General features: G+C 41.4%; 1 protein-coding gene across 4 annotated transcripts in view; it reads left to right on the top strand.

Annotated features, from left to right (window-relative positions):
• The window catches only part of Pzp2 (PZP alpha-2-macroglobulin like 2), a 51147-nt gene that overhangs the window by 16046 nt on the left and 15408 nt on the right, over positions 1-19693 (top strand). For all 4 annotated transcript variants that reach the window (NM_145779.2, XM_087656101.1, XM_087656103.1 and 1 more), the window contains 9 exon segments: positions 535-649; positions 1189-1298; positions 3519-3680; positions 4430-4657; positions 5643-5706; positions 12275-12417; positions 14808-14957; positions 16298-16462; positions 18982-19075. In NM_145779.2, coding sequence (NP_665722.2) covers positions 535-649; positions 1189-1298; positions 3519-3680; positions 4430-4657; positions 5643-5706; positions 12275-12417; positions 14808-14957; positions 16298-16462; positions 18982-19075 — 1231 coding nt within the window.

Below are 19693 nucleotides of genomic sequence, written 5' to 3'. Positions count from 1 at the left end.
TGAACACAGGAACAAGGGATAAGGAGTAGGCTGAGGAGAGGAGAAGGGAAAGATGTGTTAAAGTAAATCATATACTTGTATGCAATGAGGTAACGAAACCCAGCGCCATATATGAGGAATGTAGAGCATTCTGTTTAAATATATCATATAAAAGAGAGCACATGGCCAACAGTCAGTGTTTAGCTAGAGGTGGTCATGGAAGCCTCCTATGTTATGCCTGAGGTTAGTGGGAAGAGTGGGGAGAATATTATCATTTGAGGAGTAACATACACAAAGAGCTGTAATTACAAAATATGACGGCACACTTGGAAAATCTAGGAGAGTTGATGTAGAACAAATGGATCCATGTTTTGGAAGAATGGGCGAAGGCTGACTGTAAATAACCCAGAGATTAACAAAGAAACTGTGTCATCCTTGGGGTCGGGAAAGGTAAAACAGCCAAAAGGTATCTGAACGCTAAAACCTTTTTGTAAACTTACAACCGGTATTTTCATGGCAAATCAGAGAGCTCAGGAACTCTCCCCTTCTCTTCAGGCAGATGAAAAAGGATGTTTCAGACAAGTTGTAAAAACCAAAGTGTTCCAGCCCAGACAGAAAGGCTATGACATGAAGATAGAGGTGGAAGCCAAGATCAAAGAGGACGGAACAGGTTTGTATTATCGTGTAAACAGACGTCGGTTAAGTGGAAGCTTACCAAACTTCCGCTCCGCTTTGAATACTTTATGGTTTCTGCGTCTTATGAAAGTGGCAGGTCGCCAATCTCAAGAAATAAAACACTTCAGAACAGAAGGTGTGCGCGTGTGTCAGTGTGCATGTGTACAACTGTGATCAAATTTCCGTAAGGAATGTGAAATTTAAGGGAAGACTGGTGTGAAGGGAAGTAACTAATTCTAGTGCGGAGGCAGAGGAGAGAGTCAGGATGAGGAACTTACACCTGGTTCTGAAAAACATGGCTAGCTTCAGACGTATTTGATAATGACATTTAAAAAAAACAGATATTTTAAAACAATGCTAACAAAAGATACAGGATAAATAAAACTGTGTTGGCTATGATACCTCATACAGTGTTCACAGATTGTTGCAACATCCTGTCATGACAGAGGAGAGCTGGGGTGGAAGTAGAAGGTAAGTTTTGAATACACAACACTGACTTCACGGTTTTGGGTTTTGTTTTGTTTTGTTTTTCAGGAATAGAACTAACTGGTACTGGATCATGTGAAATCGCAAATACCTTAAGCAAACTGAAATTTACTAAAGCGAATACATTTTACAGGCCTGGGCTGCCTTTCTTTGGACAGGTAAAATATTCTCCCCTGTAATCATACTTAAGGACATGAAATAGTATTGGGTGTGCAAAGTGTACATATATACATGTGTATATCTTTACATGAGTGTAGGCACACATGTATGCAGGCATGTATGGACCAAGGCTCAAGGCTGATGTCAGGGGTCCTCCTCAGGCATTCTCTACCTTCTTCATTGAGGCGGAATCTCTCACTTGAACTTAGAATTTGACAATTCTGACTAGTCTCTAGATGGCCATCTTGCTCCAGATAGCCCTGTCTTTACATCCCAAGGTCTGGAATCATAGGCCAGCTGTCATACCCACCTGCGTTTATGTAGTGCTGGGAACTGAGTCCTCAGGCAGCGCAAGAAGCATTTCACCCACTGACCCATTTCCCCAAACCCAAGAGTGAGATCTTTTGAGGGAAAAAAATTTAATTGCAAAATCAAAATATATTACAACAGTTATTTAGAGAAAGAAATTATAAAAATTTTTACATTTATTAAGTATAGTGAAATGTTGAAAAAACAAAGCAAATTTTTAATTAATTTCCTTCTATGCCTCTGTAAAGTGTGTGTGTGGTGGGGGCGGTTAGCTATATTCTCTTTGATTCCCTCTTTGTAAACAAAGCCTTTCTGATGCAATTAGAAATAATTTTTAGACAGTAATTGAGTTAGTCAACTCCCCATTACTATAACAAGATACTTGAGACCATTAACTTATAAAGGTTTATTTTGGCCTGGAGTCTTGGAAGTCTCTATCTATTATGAGTTATGTGTGTGGAGACACCACTCATTACAGAGGAAGCATAGAGCAAGTCAAAAATATCTCTCTCATGACAAAAAGAGAGAGCCAGTCTCCTTTGACAACACATCCCCAGTGAACTGAGGACTTCAAATTCAGCTCCACTTTGGGGTCCAAGCCTTTGCAAGACAATTAACATCCAAGTGGTATCAATAATATGCCATCTAGATGATAAAAATTTTAATTATTAAAAAAATTTTGGACTTCTTTTTCAATACTAAAACAATGTAATGGTAAATGTAGGACAGCTCATTTACATTTATATAGCATAGCTAAGGATTTAGGCATTTTTTTTCAAGTTTGCTTTTATAGTAAATAATCTTTAAGCTAAGTTTATGGGCAATTTTCTCATTCATATTTTGAATTTTATATCTGATTTTGGCTTTTATACTTTTTTCATTCACTTTAGTATTTCATAGCAAAGACACTGATAAGTATGTTGTGGTTTGACAAGGTCACCACAGGTAGAGGGAAGGTCAGGAGAAAACTGTAACATGTGAGTTCACTAGAAGTCGAATGCAGAAACGGAGAAGGTAGCACACTAGCTGAGGAAGTCAGAGCAGGAACACAAGGCAGGAACCTGGAGGCAGGGAGGAGTGCTGCTAACTTGCTTGCTCCTCATGGTTTGCTCACAATGCTTTTTTATGCAACCCAGGGCCACCTGCCCAGGGAGTAGGGCCACTCACAATGGGCCAGGCCTTCCTATGCCATCAATCAAGAAAATGCACCACAGGCTTGCCCACATGCCAATCTGGTGGGGGCAATTTTCTTAGTTCATGTTCCCCTTTTCTAAAAGGTCTCTAGCTTATGTCACATTGACATAAAACTAACCAGCTAAAACCTTATCTCATAAAAGCTATTTGTTTTTTAAAAAGGCACACGCTGTAATGGAGAGGTTCATTAGCTGGGTGTAACCATTTCACTTCAATGCAGTTATCAAGATGTAACACTGTGCTCTAAGATTGTACAGTGCTGATGTTTTTTTAATTAAAAATAATAAAATAGGGAGCTGGAGAGATGTCTCAGTGGTTAAGAACTGTGCATTCAGAGAACCTAGATTCAGTTCCCAGAACCCACATGGCAGCTCACAACCACGTGAAACTCTAGGGGATCTGATGCCCCCTTCCAAATCCACAGGCACCAGGCACACAGATGGTGCCCAGACATCCATGCAGACCAAGCACCCATGCACATAAAATAAAAATGTAAACAAAATCATTTAAAAGAAATAAAATAAAAAGAAACGTGAAGAAATGTTTAAAAGGAGTATCACAATTTAAAGCCTCAGAAAAGAAGTCTCATTTGCAGCTATGAAGATCTTCAGTAAAGGGCAGGGACTGAGAAAGAGACCAAGGTGAAAACTGAACAGGCTGGAAGGATGGAGTGGCTACCTGCCATTTGTAACCGGCTGTCGCTTTCCTGTTTCTAGGTTCTTCTTGTTGATGAGAAGGGTCAACCAATCCCCAACAAAAATCTAACTGTCCAAGTGAATTCAGTTAGGTCCCAGTTCACTTTTACTACCGATGAGCATGGCTTGGCCAACATTCTCATCGACACCACCAACTTCACGTTTTCGTTTATGGGAATCAGGGTAAGTAGAAACAGGCACGTGAGGCTGAAAAGGCTTAGTTCACAGGACTACGGGCAACGTAAGGATGTGTGAGAGGCACGTGAACTCCAGGGACAGAAGAAAATGTGACAGGAAATAAGGCAAACTGAGCAACATGGAACAGGTAACGGAGGATAGAAGGTCCTGTGTCACCATGGACACTTATAGTATGCTCTGCCTCCTGTAACGCTGGGAAGATTCTTCTGGCGTTGCCTTGAAGTTTTTCGGTATTTTCATAGTTCTATTACCTGGTGATAGATTACACCTGATTCCTTTAGCATAATCCAATTGTCGTTTGTGCTTGAACAGTCAAGTTATCTTATGCACTAACGCAGTAAGAGGATGTGCAGTAGCTACCTAACCAAGACCTGTATGCAAGGCTGGACCTAGCACAATGGGTGGGAGAAGGACTCAGAAGGCCCCGCCCCTGGCAGAGGAGATATATCAGTGGTTCTCAACCTTCCTAGTGCTGTGTGACCCTTTAATACAGTTCCTAATCAATTATTTTCATTGCTATCTCTTATCTGATATGAGACCTCTGTGGAAGAGTTCTTCGACTCCCCCCAAAGGGGTTGCAACACACAGGATGTCATAAAGCAAACCCATGACAGATAGATAGATGGATAGATGGATAGATGGATAGATAGATAGACAGACAGACAGACAGACAGACAGACAGATGGTGAACAGACAAACACTAGATACAAATATCTTGTTCATTTTCCCATTAGGTCATCTACAAGCAGAACAACATCTGCTTTGATAACTGGTGGGTTGATGAATATCACACACAGGCAGATCATTCTGCAGCTCGCATCTTTTCCCCAAGCCGGAGTTATATTCAACTTGAACTTGTTCTTGGTACTTTGGCTTGTGGGCAAACTCAGGAGATTCGGATACACTTCCTCTTGAATGAAGATGCCCTGAAAGATGCAAAAGACTTAACCTTTTACTACCTGGTAAGAGTGAAAGCCACCGCATCTCTTTCTAATTGTACAAACTCCACATTTCCCGGGTTCCTCTCAAACTAATGGATTTTAGAGAACATCAGAGTTAATAGTTAAGTTTTTGGTTTTTTTATGCTGGAGGATAAACTGCTTCTTATGAAATTATTCATGCTTTAATTCACCATTTGTGTTGTTCACTACTGAAATTTTTACTCTAACATTTCTTCATCTCTATAAAAAAAAGGGGGGGTACCACATTTACAATAGTTATAATTTCTGTCTTCGCTTCACAGTCATAAGACCTTGGATAATTGGCTAGGCTTCTTCCCCAAAAGCAAATATCAGTTCTCTCACCTGAACATTTGAAACAATAGTCCACATAGTTATTGAACAAGTTGAATTGTTCAAACTACCGTATCTCAGAGTTGAGCACACAGAGAATGAGCACTACATTTTGTTTATTTGAAAATAAGAGTAAGCAGGGGCTGGAGAGACGGCTCAGCAGTTAAGAGCACAGGATGCTCTTCCAGAGGTCCTGAGTTCAAATCCCAGCAACCACGTGGTGGCTCACAACCATCTGTGATGGGGTTTGATGCCCTCTTCTTGTGTGCACTCATATATAAATAAATAAAAATGTAAAAAATAATTTTTAAATAAATAAAAGAAGAGTAACATCAGAGGATACTTACACTGTACATTTGCCTCCACCATATATTTCACATACAGAGAAATATACATATTTTAGGAGGTGCTAAAAATACATATGTACATAGCTTCCACACATTGGTAGAAGTAATACTAAAGAAAATAAAACATAAAATTATGTACTCCTTATTTAAAAATATATGAAAAGGATGGAGGGGAAATATAGTAATAAAAATTACTCCCAAGTTGCAGTAACATGTTAGTTACTTATATATCATGAGTAAGCTAACAGAAATACACTAACCTGTCTGGACAGACAAATGGTAATGGGTGTATTTCCTCCTGTCTTCAGATCAAAGCAAGGGGAAGCATCTTTAACTCAGGAAGCCACGTGTTACCGCTTGAACAAGGAAAAGGTAAGCATCTTTTGCTTTTTGTTTTGATTTGTTTTAATGTCCTCTCATCTTGCCAAAACTCGGCGACCGGGCAAACTGGAGCCTCTCTCACATTACAGGAAGTGCATGGCAGTCCTCTATTATTCTGTGAGGAAGCTGATCAGAACATTTTTGGATTTTAGGGTTTTCTTTCTGAAGTAAAATATATTAATTTCGGGGTTGGGGATTTAGCTCAGTGGTAAAGCGCTTGCCTAGGAAGCGCAAGGCCCTGGGTTCGGTCCCCAGCTCCGAAAAAAAGAACCCAAAAAAAATATTAATTTCATAATTATTTTCAAGAAGCAAAAAAAATCAAAATGTAAAAAAAAAATGATGGAAGAAGATTTGTCTTCATGAATTTATGTGTTGGATCCCTACTGCTGCCATGATGGGTTAGCACAGGTTTCCTGGCACATAACAACACCAATTTCTAATATTTCTGTTCGGAAGTCCCACTGGGTTCAAGTCAAGTTATTGGCAGGATTGCCTTAGATCTTGAACTTTAGAGAAGGCCCAATGTTCTTGCTTTTCCTAACCGCCTCCACCACTCCCTTCCCTTCCCTTCAAAGCCAGCAAGCAGCACTCCATCCCCAAACCTCGCCTGCTTGGCTCCCTTTTATAACCACCGTTATAACGACACTGACTCCACCTGGATAATTCAAAACTATTTTCACATCTCGTGGTCCTGGCTTAACATCTGCAAAAGCTTTACTGCCATATAAAATAACATGCTCAAAGATTTCCAGGTCTAGATATCCAGGATTAGAAGTCTGCTTACCACAAGCATTTCAAAATCTATGTGTCCATCCAACAAGTCCAATTCAGTCATCAACAAACCCCTGAGTCCTTTCCTCAGGCCCCCAAATCTCATATCATATCATATCATATGCGCAAAAACAGTTCCAAATTAAATCATCTCAAGTCATCTAAAGTAAGCTTCGAGGCCTTTTATACAATTAATGCCAGAGTGAAAAATCATCTGTCTGGAGAGAGATGAAATCCATCCAAACAGCCGCAGACTCCAACAAAGACCATCTCTGGTTGGTGCCTCTGTATTCCTAACTTAACTCTGCTGTGCAAATCCCTTCCCTTCCCACCAAGCATCGAATGTGCACACAGCTGCTTTTGTGTCCTGTACTTAGAGCAATCAAATGCTCTCCCTTTATCTGCCCTCTCTGTCCGTTTAAAGAAACGGTGTCTCTTTTAGAATAATTCCTCAAGAATCTTGTCATCTGCCTGCATGCCACAAAGATTTTATATATCCTACTAGACAAAAGTTTCTCCGTAGATGTTTCCTGGATAATTCTACCTCTCATTTTGGCTTTTGCTGAGGGGAAGGGGAACTCTGTGAGTCATACTTAGAGCCTCTTCAAAGGCTTTGTTGCTGAGCATGGTGGCATTTTCACTTGGTTATGCTGTTAGCAGGAGGGGCACAAAGTTTCTCTCTCGAGCCCAGAAAGTGCTCTGTGTCCCTTAGAAGCTGCGTAATGTGAGTTTTCCGAAACCATTTTTTCTCACCAAATCCTTCTTGCTCTGTGGCGAACAAGTCTCGGTTTTCAGTCCTACCAAATCTTACTGCACATAGCAGGAAGAAGCCAGGCTGGGCACTGATGCTTCTCTTAATCTTCCCAAACCATTCTCTCTCTCTCTCTTTTTTTTAAATTTATTATATATTTCTTTACTTACATTTCAAAGGTTATTCCCCTTCTCAGTTTCCTGTCAATAAGCCCCCATTCCCTCCCCTTCCCTCGCCCTCCCCTATATGGGTATTCCCCCATACATCCCCCTTATTGCCCTCTCCCATATTCCCCTGCACTGGGGGGTCCAACCTTGGCAAGACCAAGGGATTTCCCTTCCACTGGTGTCCAACAAGGCTATTCTCTGCTACATATGCAGTTGGAGCCCTGGGTCAGTCCATGTATAGACTGTGGTTTAGTCCCTGAAAGCTCTGGTTGGTTGGCATTTTTGTTTTTATGAGGTTGCAAGCTCCTTCAACTCTTTCAAACCTTCCTCTAATTCCTCCCAAGGTGGTCCTGTTCTCAGTTCGGTGGTTTGCTGCTAGCATTGACCTCTGTATTGGACATGCTCTGGATGTGTCTCTCAGGAGAGATCTGTATCTTGTCCCTTTCTGCAAACATTTTTTTTCCATCAATCTCCTCTAATTTTGGTGGCAATATATATATGGGCCACATGTGTGTCAGGCTCTGAATGGCCATTCCTTGAGTTGCTGCTCTAAAATTTGCTTCCATATCCCCTCCTATGAATATTTTCCCCCTTTTAAGAAGGAGTGGGAGCATCTGCATTTTGGTCATCCTTCTTGAGCTTCCTGTGGTCTGTAGATTGCATCTTGGGTAATTTGAGCTTTTTGGCTAATATCCACTTATGAGTTCATATCAAGTGTGTTTTTCTGTGATTGGGTCACTTCACTCAGGATGATATTTTCTAGTTCATTCCATTTGCCTATGAATTTCATGAAGTCATTGGTTTTTTTTCCATCTTTATTAACTTGGGTATTTCTTATTTATGTTTTGATTGTTATTCCCTTTCCCGGTTTCTGGGCCAACATCCCTCTAACCCCCTTCTAGCCCCTCCCCTTCTATATGGGTGTTCCCTTCCCCATCCTCCCCCCATTACCGCCCTCCCCCCAACAATCATGTTCACTGGGGGTTCAGTCTTGGCAGGACCAAGTGCTTCCCCTTCCACTGGTGCTCTTACTAGGCTATTCATTGCTACCTATGAGGTCAGAGTCCAGGGTCAGTCCATGTATAGTCTTTGGGTAGTGGCTTAGTCCCTGGAAGCTCTAGTTGGTTGGCATTGTTGTTCATATGGGATCTCAAGCCCCTTCAAGCTCTTTCAGTCCTTTCTCTGGTTCCTTCAATGAGGGTCCCGTTCTCCGTTCAGTGGTTTAATGATGGCATTTACCTATGTATTTGCTGTATTCTGGAGGTGTCTCTCAGGAGAGATCAACATCTGGTTCCTGTCAGCCTGACCTTCTTTGTTCCATCCATCTTGTCTAATTGGATGGCTGTATATGTATGGGCCACATGTGGGGCAGGCTCTGAATGGGTGTTCCTTCTGCCTCTGTTCTAAACTTTGTTTCCCTATTCCCTCCCAAGGGTATTCTTGTTCCCCTTTTAAAGAAGGAGTGAAGCATTCACATTTTGGTCATCCGTCTTGAGTTTCATGTGTTCTGTGCATCTAGGGTAATTTGAGCATTTGGGCTAATATCCACTTATCAATGAGTGCATACATGTGTGTTTATCTGTGATTGGGTTACCTCACTCAGGATGATATCTTCCAGTTCCATCCATTTGCCTATGAATTTCATAAAGTCATTGTTTTGATAGCTGAGTAATATTCCATTGTGTAGATGTACCACATTTTCTATATCCATTCCTCTGTTGAAGGGCATCTGGGTTCTTTCCAGCTTCTGGCTATTATAAATAAGACTGCTATGAACATAGTGGAGCATGTGTCTTTGTTATATGTTGGAGCATGTTTTGGGTATATGCCCAAGAGAGGTATAGCTGGGTCCTCAGGTAGTTCAATGTCCAATTTTCTGAGGAACCTCCGGAATGATTTCCAGAATGGTTGTACCAGTCTACAATTCCACCAACAATGGAGGAGTGTTCCTCTTTCTCCACATCCTCGCCAGCATCTGCTGTCACCTGAGTTTTTGATCTTAGCCATTCTCACTGGTGTGAGGTGGAATCTCAGGGTTGTTTTGATTTGCATTTCCCTGATAACTAAGGATGTTGAACATTTCTTTTTTTTTTTTCTTTTTTCTTTTTTTTTTTCAGAGCTGGGGACCAAACCCAGAGCCTTGCTGAACATTTCTTTAGGTGATTTTTGGCCATTCAATAATTCTCAGCTGAGAATGTTTTGTTTAACTCTGTACCCCATTTTTAATAGGGTGATTTGGCTCTCTGGAGCCTAACTCCTTGAGTTCTTTGTATATTTTGTATATTAGCCCTCTATCAGTTGTAGGATTGGTAAAGATCTTTTCCCAATCTGTTGGTTGATGTTTTGTCCTAATGACAGTGTCTTTTGCTTTACAAAAGCTTTGCAGTTTTATGAGGTCCCATTTGTCGATTCTTGATCTTAGAACATAAGCCATTGGTGTTTTGTTCAGGAAATTTTCCCCAGTGCCCATGTGTTTGAGACTCTTCCCCACTTTTTCTTCTATTAGTTTGAGTGTATCTGGTTTGATGTGGAGGTCCTTGGTCCACTTGGACTTAAGCTTTGTACAGGGTTATAAGCATGGATCGATCTGCATTCTTCTACATGCTGACCTCAAGTTGAACCAGCACCATTTGTTGAAAATGCTATCTTTTTTCCACTGGATGGTTTTAGCTCCTTTGTCAAAGATCAAGTGACCATAGGTGTGTGGGTTCATTTCTGGGTCTTCAATTCTATTCATCGATCTACCTGCCTGTCTCTGTACCAATACCATACAGTTTTTATGACTATTGCTCTGTAATACTGCTTGAACTCCGGTATGGTGATTCCCCCAGAAGTTCTTTTATCGTTGAGTATAGTTTTCGCTATCCTGGGTTTTTTGTTATTCCAAATGAATTTGCAAATTGCTCTTTCTACCTCTATGAAGAGTTGAGTAGGAATTTTGGTGGGGATTGCATTCACTCTGTAGATTGCTTTTGGCAAAATGGCTATCTTTACTATAGTAATCCTGCCAATCCATGAACTTAGAAGATCTTTCCATCTTCTGAGATCTTCCTCAATTTCTTTCTTCAGAGACTTGAAGTTCTTGTCATACAGATCTTTCCCTTGCTTGTTCCCAACCCATTCTTTACATTTGCTCTCCACATAGCTTCAGGATTCAGTTCAGCAACAGCTTCTGCCACTGTGCAATAAGAATGCCCCTCCTCCATCGCTCTCACTGGCTGCGGTTTATTTTTGTTTAATTATTATAATCATCAATACTTATTAGTCATGCAGGTTCATGGTTTCACAGTGATGTCTCCATGCATGGATGAAGCATATTTTGGCCTTCCTTATCTTGCTCATCCTCTTTCCCTCTCTTCCCTTTCATGGGTTCTTCTAGTAGTTTCAGTAGATCTCTTTTTCTGGCTTGCCTTGTCTACCATGATATCCTCCAGATCCACCTGTTTTCCAGAAGATGACATAATTTCATTCTCCTTCATGTGTAAATAATATTCCACTGTCCATATGTACCACATTTTCTTGCCCACTCGTGTAGTGATGGGTGCTTAAGTTGACTCGGGATATTGGTGGTAGTGAGCAGGGCTACAGTAAGCGTGGATATTTATGTGTCTCATTTCAAGCCCTCCTGATAAACTCTCCAGAGTGGCATAGCTGGCGAATATGATGCGTTTTCAGCAACTGCATTTAAAAGGTCCTTCTCCTCCACATCTTCATTAGCACTTGGATTGTTTGTGTTTTCCTTTTCGCCATTCTGACTAGAATGGAGTGGGAACTCAATGTAAATATGATTTGCATTTCCCTGATGGCTACAGACACTGTGTGTGTTTTATGTTCTTCAACTATGAGCTTCTCCACATCTTACACACGCCACTCGCCCATTTTATGATTAAGTTGTTTGTTCTTTTTTTCCTTATTATACATATTCTGTATCTCAATTCTCTGTTCGGTGAATAGCTGCAGAAGATAACCCCCACTGAGTAGGTTATGTTTTTCTCTTCTGAGCTTAGCTTGTTTACACAGTCACCCACTTCGGAAAGCAACTGTTCTCTAGTTGCTTTGACTTTCCCCATGAAGAGTAGTGGCTGCCTCTAACCATCTTGAATTGCCAAACACCTAGAATTACTTCTCATTTCTGTGTTTTTCTTGTTTGTTTATACCATGTTGAGTCTTCTCTAAGATGTCCACTATACTATGACTCTCACTCTGCAGACTTCCTAGAGGAAGTTTAGCATCATGATTCTAGCAGTCTAGTAGAAATGCAGTATCCCCTTCTGTAAAGGCAGGCTCACCGTGGGGTCCTTGGGTCTACAGTGCCTCTTCAGTCTCTGCTGTCTCACTAGGGACTGTGTTAGCAGTGTGTTTGAAATTTAAAAAAGGGTCGAGGGCTGGAGAGATGGCTCAGTGGCTAAGAGCACCGGCTGCTCTTTCAGAGGAGCGGGACTCCATTCTCAGCGCCCACATGGTGGCTCACAACCATCTGTAACTCCAGTTCCAAGGGATCTTATATTTTCTTCTGGCCTTTATGGGAATGGCACATATATGCTGCACATAGAAGCATGAAGGCAAAACACCCATAAAAAACAAAATAAAATATAAAAATTTTTAGAAATATATATACTAAGTGCTTTTTCATATTTAGCAGGGGGACAAAATTAAAGCTTTATCTATAAAAACATCATTCACTCATCATGCATTTATAAAGTACCACTGCATGCACATTCATCAAACATGCATTTATGAAGCACCACTGCATGTACAGTGCAAAGGTCCAAGTCTTTTTTTTTAACATGATACAAATATGAATTCAACTACAATATAAAATTAAGAATCCACTCCAAATCCATAATTCTGAATCTTCTTTATTCTCCAGTGAAAGGAGTAGTTTCCTTCCCAATTCGAGTGGAGCCAGGCATGGCTCCTGTGGCTAAGCTGATTGTCTACACTATTTTACCTAATGAAGAACTTATTGCTGATGTTCAGAAATTCGACATTGAAAAGTGTTTTGCCAATACGGTGAGTATTTGTGTCTAAGCCTGATCCTTTTGTTCTCTCCTTTATAAGTGTGGACAATAAAGAAGTACTATAATTTTTTTTTGAGATGTGGTATCTCTATGTAGCACTGGCTGTCCAGGAACTTACTACATTGACCAGGTTGGCCTCGAACTCACAGAGATCCTCCTGCCTCTGCCTTCCAAGTGTTAGGACCAAAGTCATACACATCACACCTGGCTTAATATTTATTTTAAAACCACAACATAGGGCTGTTAAACATTTCCTTCAAGTATCTCTCAAGTTAGTGAGAAGAGATACACACACCTTAACAGTCTAGTGGAAGTGACCAAAAGAGGTAGCCACAGGCAGAATTCTTTTTAATTTAAAAAGATTCATGTGGATTTCAAAATCTATTCTACAGCAAACTTTAAAAATATATATACTGTTGTCTTTTGTCTTACCTGGATATATGCCTGTGCACCTTGTGTGTGCTTATAAAGGCAGAAGAGGCCACGGGAGCTCCAGGAACTGAAGTCAGACGGTATGAACAGCCATGTTGGTACTGGGAAACGAACCCAGGTCTTCCGGAAAAGCACCCTATACTCTTAATGCTTAACCATCTCTCCAAGCCCCGTATCAAACTTTTAAATTATCTTGAAATATTTTGATATCAAACTTCCCATTGAAAATGCTGTTTCACCAGGCTGTGCTGGTCTCACACCGTCAGTTCCTCAGCAAACAGCCGTACCATACGCTGCGAGAGAGTGCGCTACTGTGAGTTCATAGTGAGCTCCTCAGTTTAGACAGAAAAGTGTACAGGCCTTTGGCACACCAATAAGGAGTAAAATATAAAAAATTAACTTGTCGATGATATCTTCTGTTGTTTTTTAAAGACTCCAAAGCTGTCGTGTGAGCTTCACAAAGCTATAAGTAACTTTTATCCAAGCAGAATTGGCATTTGTTGTCTGATTTGTTACTATTCTAGCAGGTGGGCTATGCCAACTGCAGCCACCTTTTTTCTTCAAAACTGTAACTACGAGGATAATGTCTATTTACAACAAGTGGGTATTTCTATGTACATAGTCACATAAAGTAATTGTGCCGAGATCTAAGCAAAAGACGGCGTAGATTGCTGCATAAAGCTTCACTTCCTTCTAAGGAGTGCTGTGAAAGTCGGGCGATTGTGTCCAGAAGCATCATGCTGGTTCCTCTGTGAATTTCCTGTTTACTGAGTCCCCTGCCCCAGCCTGCAGGGTCTTCACTGTGAGTTGTGTGTAGCTGTAAGGAGAACTCTTGGGAGGGCTTTTGGCACACCTCACTCGTGGGCAGCAGTCCTTAGCCTGGTCAGTTAGTTTCTTTACATTCCAGACATGAAGCTATCTGACAGCATATAATTGACAGGGGAAAAAATTACTTCCTACTCAGAATCAATGCCTGACTGAAAAATAATACCTCTGATTCTGGAAATCTCTCTGTGATGGCACAAAAATTCTTGATAGAAGCCGAACTCCATTCAAAGCTATGTTCACTTCAGATCAAACATCTTTTCACTTAATGGTTGGCCCAAGGTAAAAGAAAGCAGTGACAGAAACTCAAATGAGGATTCCTACACCACTCACGAGAATGCTGGCAGCCACACAAATGCCGGCAGGACAGATCTGGTACAGTTAATAATTTATGCCCCTGACTGGATGGTGGGCAAAGAGGAGCCTGAGAGAAGGAGGAAGGACATGGGGTCAGACAGGGATCTGTCTCTTCAAACCCAGTAGGTTGTTTTCAGTCTTTTATCAGATTGTTTTCTTTAAAAACATCTTTCCTTTGAGACAGTGTGCACACATAAAATATGTATGAGTTTAAATGGTTTTTCTGGCAGCTAGCCCTGCAAATGCGTGTCTGCAGATAGTTGAAAGGCATTGATTTAAAATAAGCCCAATGACAAAAAAGAAAACTGATTTTGAGTGCAGCGCTGGAAGCCGCCCCGCCCCGTCCCTGAGAGGAAGGGCTGCTGCTGCAGTTATAGCTTTCTCCTTCCGCTATGGTGGAATCACATACCCGACGTGAATTGATTTCCCATGTGGCTAAGGTGGAGCAAAAGTGGCATATGAAGTTTTGTGTCTCCCTTCTCAGGAGTGTTTCCAATACCATCCCAGATTCTATTTCAGTGGGGTCAAAATCAACTTGCTTCCTTCCAGTTACAGAGAGAGAGAGTTAAGTAAATCAGTACCACATCTCCACGTCATTCTGAGGATGTTGAACGGGCAGCTCCTAGGAAAATAATTCTAAGATGGGAAGAGAGAAACAAAGTGAAAAACAAAAACAAGCAAACAAACAAACACGTCAGCATTGGCTGGACTGTGATCAACGTTCTTTTCCTTTTTAAAGATGCTTCTATAATCATGTGCTCTTTGCAGGTGAATTTGAGTTTCCCATCAGCACAGAGCCTGCCAGCCTCTGACACCCACCTGACGGTCAAAGCCACACCTCTGTCCCTGTGTGCCCTCACTGCGGTCGACCAGAGTGTGCTGCTACTGAAGCCCGAAGCCAAGCTCTCTCCTCAATCAGTGAGTGTCCATTGCAGTCTTGAGTATCTAAAGATGCTGACAATGACCAGACCGTTTCTTGTAACCATAACCACGAAGGACAAGATTCTCACAGTGAGAAGCGTCATGTCGTCCCCTAACCGTCACTGAACGGAGTGCTCTGCAGATCCATCTCACTTTATGCTGGTGTTTCATAACAAGTGGATCATCATTTGGGGGAGGTCTTATCCCTTCACTTTATGAAACACAAACAGGCTGTGTTAATTGTGCTACAGTGCGTTTTAGAGAGATTAAAATTCCATCCGATCCGTTTGCTAACCGGCCACAGCTCAAGATGATTGCATAAGATGCCAGGTTTTTATGCTTTCCCTGAAATCAGGCACTTACGGATGTCTAGAGTGGACGAGAACAGTGTCTTCTCAAACATATCTCTAAAACGTCTTTGTGTTTTCAGAGAGGCATCAGAGAAGCATCCTCAGTTACAGGTTTCGCAGATGCTTCACCAGTCTTAAAGTTATCCTCTGTCCTCTCTGTAGAGACAAACGGTTCAGAAGTGATCTCTCTCCCTCTCTCTCTCTCTCTCCCTCTCCCCCTCTCCTTTTCTCCCTCTCTCCCTCTCTTCCCCTCTCCCCCTTTCCCTCTCTCCCTCTCTGCACCATTAACCACAACCCTGTCAGCCTCCAGCTCTGGTCTTCATTCTCTTCTACTTTCAGATCGATTTTGATAAGTTCACTTAATTTTTTTTTCCAGAAGGAATCTCATAAAGGTTGAGACTGTCCTTGAACTCATAGACTGGGGATAACCTTGAGTTTTCACCCTCACGGCTCTCCCTTCCAAGTGCAGGGGATTACATGTCTGCACAGGCGTGCCCAGTTTATGTAGGGCTGGAGATGAAATCCAAAGCTTCATGCATGTTAGTCAGATAAACATCTACCAATTGAGCTACATCTCCAACGTCTTATGTCTTCAAGTGTTATATTTTTCCATGAGGGTTAGAAACTTTGACATTCTGACTCTTTCATTTATTTATTTATTTATTCATTCATTCATTCATTCATTCATTTATTTATTTATTTATTTATTATATAAGTACACTGCAGCTGCCAGACACACCGGAAGAGGGCACCAGATCCCAGTACAGATGGTTGTGAGCCACCATGTGGTTGCTGGGAATTGAACTCAGGACCTCAGGAAGGGCAGTCAGTGCTCTTGTGTTTCCCTGCCTCGTCCCTTGTGTAATGCACATGGCAAAGGTGACTAAAACCACTGTGGTGATTTAAACTCCATATTGAACATTGCCACATTAAAGTTCTTTAAGCGGTAGAACAAGAAACAGTTTCTCTTTGTTCTCCAATGTACAGATCTATAATTTGCTGCCACAAAAGGCTGAGCAGGGGGCTTACTTAGGACCCCTACCGTACAAAGGCGGTGAGAACTGCATCAAAGCAGAAGACATCACTCACAACGGCATCGTGTACACACCAAAGCAGGATCTGAACGACAATGACGCATACAGCGTTTTCCAGGTAATCCCTCCTGAGACACAGCAGAGCTGAGTTCTAAGTCTGTGCTGACACGCAAGAGTCCAGTGCTTCTGAGTGCCACAACCTAACCCTCCCCTTAGGTTAATCTGTACACAAACATGTCTACTGGGACTTCTCAGGCTCGTGTGTGTGTGTGCGCGTGTGCGTGCGCGTGTGTGTGTGTGTTATATATGTGTGTGTGTGTGTGTGTGTGCGTGTTATATATGTGTGTGTGTGTGTGTGTGCGCGCGTGCGTGTGTGCGTGATATATATACACACATATATATATACATATATATATGTCATTAATATACAAGATAATATATTAGTCACTCTTGGCAGCCATAATATAAGCCATTTGTACAATAAATTCTTTAAATGTCTTAAAGCGTCTGCGTGCACACGGTTCGTTGATCGTATCCCTCTGGTAACGTCCCACAGTCCCACTCCTCACCCTCCCCATTCCCATGAGCCCCTCTGTCTGCTAGACTGCTTCACTTCCACTTTCATTAATAGATGCAGGCCAGAGTTTATATATCTATACAAAGTCTAGGAACCACAAATGAGAGAAAACACAGAGTCATTGAAAAGGTGGTCATTTTATTTCTGAAAAACTCACATACATGCACATGTGTGTACATATACTTGTATATGTGCAATGTTTGATATATGTTATATGTGCGTGTACCACTTTCCCTATCCAAGCCTCTATTTGTTAGATCGGTTCTAGAAGTTAGCTATTGCGAACAGTGATTCCATAAAGACTGAACTGCGAGGAGTCTGCGATGGTCTGACGGGCAGCACTTTGGGAAAAGGAGTAACATAGTCATATGGAAGATCTACTTCCTTCTAGGTTTTTGAGAATCCTCCACATTTCCATAGTGGCAGGACTACTTTATACTGCTGCCAGCAGGATTTCTTTGTCAGTATCTGCCCGAATGTCTTTTCCTTATATGACGGCCATTCTGAGTAGACTAATACAGAATCTCAACGTGGCTTTGATTAATATTTTTCTAATAGCTAAGGAAGTCAAATACATTTCATATGCTTATTGACCACTTATAGTTCACCTATTGAGAATTATCTATTAGTAACCTGTTTTCATTTTTGTTTTTAAGATTTATTTTTTATATATAAATACACAAGAAAAGGGCATCAGATCTCATTACAGATGGTTGTGAGCCACCATCTGGTTGCTGGGATTTGAACTCAGGACCTCTGGAAGAGCAGTCAGTGCTCTTAACCACTGAGCCATCTCTCCAGCCCACTAACCTGTTTTCTTATTGGGTTAATTTCTTGCTGTTTAGGGTTTTTTTGAGTCCTTTGTATACTATAGATAGTAATCCTCTGTCAGATGTACAGTTGGCCAAGATTTTCTCACCTCCTGTAGACAGTCCCTTCAAAAATCAATTCACTGGTTTCTTTGCTTTGCAAAATTTTTTTTCACAAGGTCCTATCTTTTAATGCTTGGTCTTATTAATAAAATCCACTTAAGAAGGATCGGTCTGGGGGCTGGGGATTTAGCTCAGTGGTAGAGCGCTTACCTAGGAAGCGCAAGGCCCTGGGTTCGGTCCCCAGCTCCGAAAAAAAGAACCAAAAAAAAAAAAAAAAAAAAAAGTATCGGTCTGTTTTCAAAGAATATTTTTAGGATTAACTACAGCTAAGCAGAGCTATGATACTATGGTATATCCAGATGGTGAATTAAATTTTATCCTATCAAAATAGACTAAAATTCTTTGTTTTACCTTAAAAGCATTTATCTGCCCTCCTCTAGAGGTCTGGAGCTCAGCAGAGAACAATTTAAATCACCTCCCTGCAGCTTTTCAAAATCATAGCCACTTAATCTTTTATTTATGATTTCTTTCCTCCTATTTCATATGACTACCACGCACAGCTGTGCCCCACCCAGAGTCACAGGCTGTGAGAGAAGACATTGAGGGGTGTTTATTTATGCCTAACATTGAAAGTGAACTTTGAGAAGAGGTGACCTGAGGGCTCAGATGATCGCAGTGTGGGTAGCAGATCTCAGTTACAATAAACTGGGAAGGAAAAGAGAGGGATAAAATCCAGAGGTTGAGCCAAGTAAGATACTCAGGAAAGGGTAACCAACGCAACCTACAGTTTCAGGAGAAAAGGCAGGGGAAGAACAGATTCTCTCAGCATTAAATCCATGTTTGTCTGTCCATGCATCCATTCACACAAACATATAAATGCAGGTATTTTGTGAGGAAAAGGAAAATAACAGAAGACAAAGAATGCCATTACAGAGGCATTAGGCACGGGAGACAATATTTTAAAGTAGGGGCAGAAGAAATGGGCTTGGATCCTATTTCCCACTCATTAGCCCCATGACTTTGCCCTTCTGTGACAACACTGTGTTTTATGACTTTTCCCCAAATCAGAATCTTATCCTAGGATGGAGCTATGTGTCAACAGTAATGAAATGGCAGCATGAACCCAAGAAAAGAATCACGGTCTCAAGATTAGGCTTTCCAACACCTTTAACATGTAATTTTTTCCAGTCCATAGGATTAAAAATTTTTACCAACACCAGAGTCCACAAACCACGCTATTGTCCAATGTATCAAGCCTATCCGCCTTTGCCCTACGTAGGAGGTAAGGGTGTGATTTGTTTGTCTTCTAAAATAACAGGAACCAAAAAAAAAAATAAGTAAATAAAATGATGCTTCTTTTCTGGCAGGTGGGTGTTTAGAGAACATTTTTATACACACTGAATCTTAGGTTCCTCACAGCTCCTTTGGCAAATGTATTCACAAGTCCCACCCGCCGAATATGGGCATGACTGCTGTTTCTCTCTGCCTGTCCTCTCCTCTCCCAGACTTCTCTCTTCCTTGCTTCCCTCTCCTCTCTCCTTTCCTTGTCAAAATTGGCCTTTTTATCCTAGACGCCAATCACCTCACTTCTTCATCTTCCCTCTGTCCTCTGTAGACACCGCACCTAAGTCAGTCATGCCAGTAACTGAGGCTTCAGGTCAGAGCGAGCACCCCAATCTCGGCGGCTAAGCTTCATGTTGCTTTCCTAGGCTATTTCCATGTCACACTCACACAGAAGCTACTTGTGAGTCCATTTCTTTGCTCTCCCTGAGTCTTGCCTCAAAAGGCCTCTTCATCCTAATTTCCCGGTGTTTTCTTCTATGATTACAATTTGCTTGATGGTGATAAGCATACTCCTGAAAGATACACTCTACTCTAGAGAAGCTTTCCATAACTTCCG

This window comes from Rattus norvegicus, chromosome 4 (assembly GCF_021556685.1).
Source record: "Rattus norvegicus strain SHRSP/BbbUtx chromosome 4, alternate assembly SHRSP_T2T, whole genome shotgun sequence".
Taxonomy (NCBI): Eukaryota; Metazoa; Chordata; class Mammalia; order Rodentia; family Muridae; genus Rattus; species Rattus norvegicus.
This window is presented reverse-complemented; position numbering and strand designations above follow the sequence as displayed.